Genomic DNA, 6,913 nt, shown 5'->3' with positions numbered 1-6,913 from the left:
ACCATATTAAAGTTAAATACATGATATTCGGTAATTTGCAGCATTTTCAAGATGCCACTTTTAATGTAGAAATCATTTTATGTGATACATTTACATATTTTTTCCAAGACACTAACTCCAGCAATGTAAATAAACGTTAGTGTGTTGTTTCCAGAAAGTGTGGTTTATTTCTGTTATAATAACTGCATAAACTATAAAATCTGCTTAACTTCGTGGTAAACTTTTAGTAAAAAGAATGAATAATGGGATAAAAAAAATGGAAAATGAAATAACGAAGGGTGCGAAAAATATACGATTCAGAGTTTATACAGAAATCAGAGCGTGAAATTCAATACCTTTTAAGGCCTTTATAAGACTCTTTACATAATTTTTAAAACTTATAACCACTTTTCAACCAAAAACACTGGTGAGATTTTAACTTACAGTATATTTACTAAATATTAATGTAAGAAACTAATCCAAAACTAAAACATTATGCATGACACTGAATAAAAATCTATTAAATCTAGCTAATTCAGCAGGTTGGCACCTATAGAACCTATAGTAGGATTTTTGATTTGATAAACTACACAGCATCCTGATATTTGCAGATTAAATTTAGACAAACTTTAGCATACAAAAACGCACTGCATAATAAAAAAATTATTTACATTTATTACCTTGATTTAAGGCTTTACTTTCTAAGGCGCTTACATTTTTCTACATTGATTTTTTAACTTTTAATATATTTACAGCCAGTGACTGTGTAGAGATAAAATGAAATTATGAAATGTAATTTTTACCCATGTTATTGTAAGTGTATTAAAGTCTAACATTTCCAGTTATTTTATTTATTTGTCAAATTTTCCCTTCAAGTTGTAGGCTAAGTATTTTCATGATAAACCCCATACAACACTATTTGTAGAAAAAGATTTAACGTTAAATGTAAAAGTTTTCTGAAATTATTTGAATAAAAAAACTGTAATTCTTACAAGCAACTTCTGATATAGTCTACTTAAATAAAGGGAATCTTGCTTTCTCTTTTTGAGTTCAACATTCCCACTTTCTACGTTAGTAAGTTATATATACTGAATAAAATCCCCGACCACCTGCCTCCTCTGCAAAAAAAGCAACAACTAGAGAATAAAAATCATCTTCTGAATATGAAACGAAATTAATCGTAGGCACGAAGGCCCAGGTAATTAAAAGCGCCTCGGTGATGTTGAGGTCTCTCGTGGGAAGGCAGTCATTTGGCCAGTATTTCTGGTTATGCGCTGTTGTGTATGTTTATTTCAGCAAAGCCTGCAGTGTTCACCATCCAAGATGGCTGCGGGTGAAAGCAATAGCCGATCCTCGTGTCTAAACTTGTCGAATTCGGGGCCGCTCGGCAATGCACCGCCGAGCAACAGCGCCCATTCTTCGCCCGCGAGCAACAGGGGAGCCGGGGGTGCAGCCGGGGGGATCAACCGGAGCGCGGGGAATTCGAACCCTCAGTCGGGCCCGGAGAACGGCGGAGGCACCGAGTCTGCGGTGAGAAGCACGCCGAGCGCGCACAACCCTCCTCGGCAGACGGTCGGCCAGAGCGGAGCCTCTTCAGGCGCTGCGTCAAACATGACGGCGACATCTTCATCATCATCATCCTCCTCCTCATCCTCATCCGCGTCTACCGCATCCTCCTCCGCCGATGCGTCCGCCGCCGCCGCCGTCTCCTCGCTTCCCAGCAGCCCGGCTTCGGTTTTGGTTTATCGAGAGCCGGTCTACAACTGGCAAGCGACAAAAAGTACAGTGAAAGAAAGGTTTGCATTTTTGTTTAACAACGAAGTGCTAAGTGACGTCCATTTTTTGGTTGGGAAGGGAATGGGAGTGCAGCGCATTCCAGCGCACAGGTAGGGATGAATAGCGGTATGTTTATATGTTTTACTGGAGTCTTTGTTCTTTTTGAATTGATGCTGTATTTCAAAGCTTATGCAAAACTCTCCCCCGCTCGATTGATTTATAAAAGTAACGTTAAAGCATTTTGTCTCGGCGAGGATAAATCCATATTTCCTCCTCAAATGGCCGTGTTTACAGTCCGCTCCCGTTGCTCTCCGCAGATTTGCTCTCGCTGTGGGAAGTGCCGTGTTTGATGCCATGTTCAACGGTGGCATGGCAACAACGTCGACCGAAATTGAACTGCCAGATGTGGAACCGGCTGCATTTCTAGCCCTTCTCAAGTAAGAATGGGCCGCGTAAAGCTTCGCTGCACGCTTTAATGCTCTGTGCTGCTCTTCTGTCTGTTGACCCCTGTTGTCATAACGTCCTTCAGGTGCCCTCTGCCATTTTTAATCCATATGGCAGACCCTTGCAAACCGTTATCGCGGTATATATTCGTGCTTCCCGCCAACATAGCATACACTTTCTGTTTCTGCTAGTCCTCAACAACAATAGTACCAGACAGTGTTTGTGGCGGCTGTAACTATGATATTTTGGCGGGAACACTGACCGTGGTAAATGTTTGTCAGGGGAAAACAAACAACTTCTAGACATTGTTGGCAGAAAAAAACTCTAATAAATAAAGGGACATTCTATCTATCTATCTATCTATCTATCTATCTATCTATCTATCTATCTATCTATCTATCTATCTATCTATCTATCTATCTATCTATCTATCTATCTATCTATCTATCTATCTATCTATCTATCTATCTATCTATCTATCTATCTATCTATCTATCTATCTATCTATCTATCTATCTATCTATCTATCTATCTATCTATCTATAGAGTCAGGCTAGATTTCATCTGGCAGACTGTCTGTCTGACAAATTGTCTCATGGCCTGTCTGTTTGTCTAGTTGACAACTTATTTATCCGTCTTCTATGAATCTATCAGTCTAAAATAGTTTTCCCTTCCTTTGCAAACAGATTTTTATACTCAGATGAAGTGCAAATTGGACCAGAGACCGTTATGACCACATTATACACAGCCAAAAAGTATGCAGTACCTGCGCTTGAGGCCCACTGCGTTGAATTCTTGAAGAAAAACCTACGCGCTGACAACGCATTTATGTTGCTTACCCAGGTAATCACAGGGGGTTGGGTCAGATTTGATGCTGGCATGGGGAACTGACATATTGAACACAGAACAACACCTTTGTTTCAAGTTCGTTCCCCAGCCATCTTGAGTTTGCTGTGTTCGACAGATCTCTTTCAAATCCTAGCTAACAGAGCCTCAAGCTTATTGAGTGTGTTTGTTGCTTGCTTTTGTGGACAGTCTATTATAGATTATATTTAGAAAAAAAAAGAAAACGGTTCCTTTTGCTTTCAGGCACGGCTTTTTGACGAGCCCCAGCTGGCAAGTCTCTGCTTAGAAAATATCGACAAGAACACAGCTGATGCACTCGCTGCTGAGGGCTTCACGGATGTTGACCTTGGTATTGCTCTTAAGTACCAACTGATCCAATATCACAACAAAATACATAAAAAATGAAACCGAAATAGACTGTTTCATGTTCTGTCCTGTGCAGATACCCTCGTGGCAGTCCTGGAGAGAGACACACTTGGTGTACGGGAAGTGCGTCTCTTCGGAGCTGCTGTTCGTTGGGCAGAAGCTGAGGCCCAAAGGCAACAATTACAGCCTACACCGGAGAACAAGCGAAGAGTGTTGGGAAAGGCACTTGCCCTTATTCGCTTTCCACTCATGACAATTGAAGAGTTTGCAGCAGGTAATTTCTTTCATATCCTTGATGTTAATTTACTTTGACATCCTAAGAAGTTACTGTGGCTCAGTTTGTATTTAGATGACCTTAAAGCAACACAGAGCATTACAAAAAGCAACAACAATTATAAACACAGAAAAGCAATGCAAAAAAAAAAAAGACAGAAAATTGATTTGAAAACCGTTATTACATCAGTTCCTCCAGTATTATATATGAGTCAACAATGTTACACACACACACACACATATATATATATATATATATATATATATATATATTCATATATATTCATTCATTCATTCATTCATTCATTCATTCAACAGTTCTGTCTGGTTCTTGAATCTGATTAGCCGTGATATATTTAAGTAATATCAGCACCTGTAAAGCCACTTTACCCTTTGTGTATTACTCTGCCCACATAAAACCAGGAAAAAGCAGACACTACAGATCTAAAGTTTAAAAAATGCTTGCTCGGCTGTTTAACTGTCAGCATATGATTTGAATCCAAGGCGGAAGAAAGTAGATACTCGTAGAAAAGGGTTTTTGAGACTCTTCATGTTTGATTTCGTTTTTATATACACAATTATGCCGTCAAACTGTTGTGAAAACGCAATATCACACTCGTAGCAGTGCGATATGGCTGTATACCGGCACTGGTGGGGGCACCAACGCACGCCTCCCACCAGTGCCGATATACAGCCATATCGCACTGCTACGAGTGTGATATTGCTCATATATATATATATATATATATATATATATATATATATATATATATATATATATACACACACACACATATATATATATATATATATATATATATATATATATATATTTATTTATTTATTTATTTTTTTTCCATAGACAACAAATACTTTTTTAGCTATCACCATTCTGTATTGGACAGCTTTTTTTAATTTGATGACTGAACCCACAATGGAGTCAGACAAACCAAAACAACAATTGCTACTGTATATCAGGGGCGAGGTCACAAGAATAAGCCTTATGCTCAATTCACACAGGGCTTCAACGTCAAGGGTGTGACAGGCGTGTCTGAAGTTGGTGCTGATGCAGTCGTCATAGCAGCGTCAGCCAATGAAATTAGACCGCAATGTGACTAGCCTGTGTGAATGGGGCGTTAGAGTAAAAGTTAAAAATTTTGCCAAATTAAAAAAGTTTTGGGCATTACCAAAAAAGATGTCCTAAGGAGCCTTCCGCAGATCCACATTTGTTACATTTAGAAGAGGTGGAGGGGTAGAATTTATTAAGCTTAACCCTGATGTACTACTTTATATTGGATTAGTCGGTGTCTTAAGTTAATAGAACATGTATTTATGACCTTGATAGACTTTTTCCAGTCCTCAATGGTGATTTGAATGCCTAAATCTTTCTCCCAGGAATTTTTCAAATACAAGGTAGATGGGTCAAACTGATCATTAAAAACGTCTATAAAATGGCAAATCAAATTAGAGGCATCAGGAGAGGCAGAAAGTTATGTAATCATGTTTATCGATGCAGTTTTGTTGATCTAATTACAATTGTACAGCATCTAAAATGTTTTGAGCGTATCCCCCTTTGATCAATGTCAGAGGTAGTCAAAAATGTATTTAATTAAAATGATTTTGTAGTGTAAACAATCATGGGGTCAAAAGCATTCTGAAAATCACAAAAGACTGCATAGTGACCTATAATGTGTGGTGAATTCAGAAGGAAAAAATCGAAACAAGGTCACAAGACATGCATTTGAGGATTTGTTAGGGATAGTTCACCCCAAAATGAATATTTTCCCACTATTTATCGATCAAATGTGGACAGACTTTAAATTTTGGGGTGAACCGTCCCTTTAATAATAAGAAATGGTATAGCCACTGGGCTGACCACTAAAAATGGATGACCATTATGAGGTGGAAACGCAGTTTAAGTGCCATTACCTATAAAGCTAAATCTTATGTATGTCTTCCATAGGTCCGGCTCAGTCTGGCATATTTAGAGACTGGGAGGTGGTCAGTTTTTTCTTGCATTTTACCGTCAAACCATCCCTTTAATAATAAGAAATAGTGTAGCGTCTGGGCTGACCACTAAAAACTTATCTTTATTATGAGATGGAAACGCAGTCTGAGTGCCACTACCCATGAATATAAACCTTATGTATGTGTACGATAGGTCCGGCTCAATCTGGTATACTCACAGACCGGGAGGTGGTCAGTCTGTTCCTGCATTTTACCGTCAATCCGAAACCACATGTGGAGTTTATTGACCGGCCCCGCTGTTGCCTCCGGGGGAAAGAGTGCAGCATCACGCGTTTCAGTCAGGTGGAGAGCCGCTGGGGCTACAGTGGAACCAGTGACCGCATCCGGTAAGTGTGCTTTTTTTTAAAGCCATAGATTAAGGAAATGCTGAGAGTAGAAGATAGCATGTGGAGTTTATTCTAGACATTTTATTCTCCAAATTTATTTGAAATACCAACTGCTTGAATTCCTGTCAGGTTTTCTGTGAACCGCAGAATATTTGTGGTGGGATTTGGACTTTATGGCTCTATACATGGTCCAACTGACTATCAGGTCAACATCCAGGTGACAAGCAACTCCTTTTAATAGTTATTATTGAACATTTGTTCTTGAACAGGATAGTCTGCAAAAACCCAATCTTTTATAGAGGTTTGAAAATATACATCAGTATTAATGGCACATGTTTTTCTCTAACGTAGATCATACACACAGACAGTAACACAGTTCTCGGACAGAACGATACAGGCTTTAGTTGTGACGGAACAGCCAGCACATTCAGAGTGATGTTCAAGGAGCCAGTGGAAATTCTTCCAAGTGTCAATTACATCGCCTGCGCCACCCTGAAGGTAAACAAAATGTTTCAAAATTGGACTTTCAGACTTGCCATGATAAATGTCATCTGGCACTGACAAGCAATGGCAAATAGCAAATCATGGTCCATTGCATCTTGAATTGTGCTAATGGAGTGTTTCGCCATCAGTCAGGGATGACACGTGGCTAAGCGTTTAGCACGGTTGCCTCACAGCAAAATCCACGCTGGTTCAAATCCCGGCTGAACCAGGAGGCTTTTCGGTGTGGGAGTTTTCATGTTCTCCCTGTGCTTCCTCCTAGGTGCCCTTCATGGTCGACTATCTTTATTAGCTTACTTGAAGCGTCTTTCACTCACCTACTTTCAGGGTGTCAACAGGTCTTAATAAGTATTAAAAGTTGATAAATCAATTGA

The 6,913-nt window shown here is 39.4% G+C and overlaps 1 protein-coding gene across 4 annotated transcripts in view; it reads left to right on the top strand.

Moving 5' to 3' along the window:
* Nucleotides 1-1,175: 1,175 nt before the first annotated feature.
* btbd2a (BTB domain containing 2a) overlaps nt 1,176-6,913 on the top strand; it is a 7,811-nt gene continuing 2,073 nt past the window's right edge. The window contains 8 exon segments of one of the 4 annotated variants that reach the window (NM_001045092.1): nt 1,176-1,865; nt 2,073-2,192; nt 2,886-3,042; nt 3,289-3,394; nt 3,488-3,685; nt 5,846-6,038; nt 6,168-6,255; nt 6,390-6,536. In NM_001045092.1, coding sequence (NP_001038557.1) covers nt 1,249-1,865; nt 2,073-2,192; nt 2,886-3,042; nt 3,289-3,394; nt 3,488-3,685; nt 5,846-6,038; nt 6,168-6,255; nt 6,390-6,536 — 1,626 coding nt within the window. In that variant the 5' untranslated portion in view covers nt 1,176-1,248. 4 annotated transcript variants of the gene reach the window in all.

Source organism: Danio rerio, chromosome 22, assembly GCF_052040795.2.
Source record: "Danio rerio strain M-AB ecotype USA chromosome 22, GRCz13ab, whole genome shotgun sequence".
NCBI lineage: Eukaryota > Metazoa > Chordata > Actinopteri > Cypriniformes > Danionidae > Danio > Danio rerio.
This window is presented reverse-complemented; position numbering and strand designations above follow the sequence as displayed.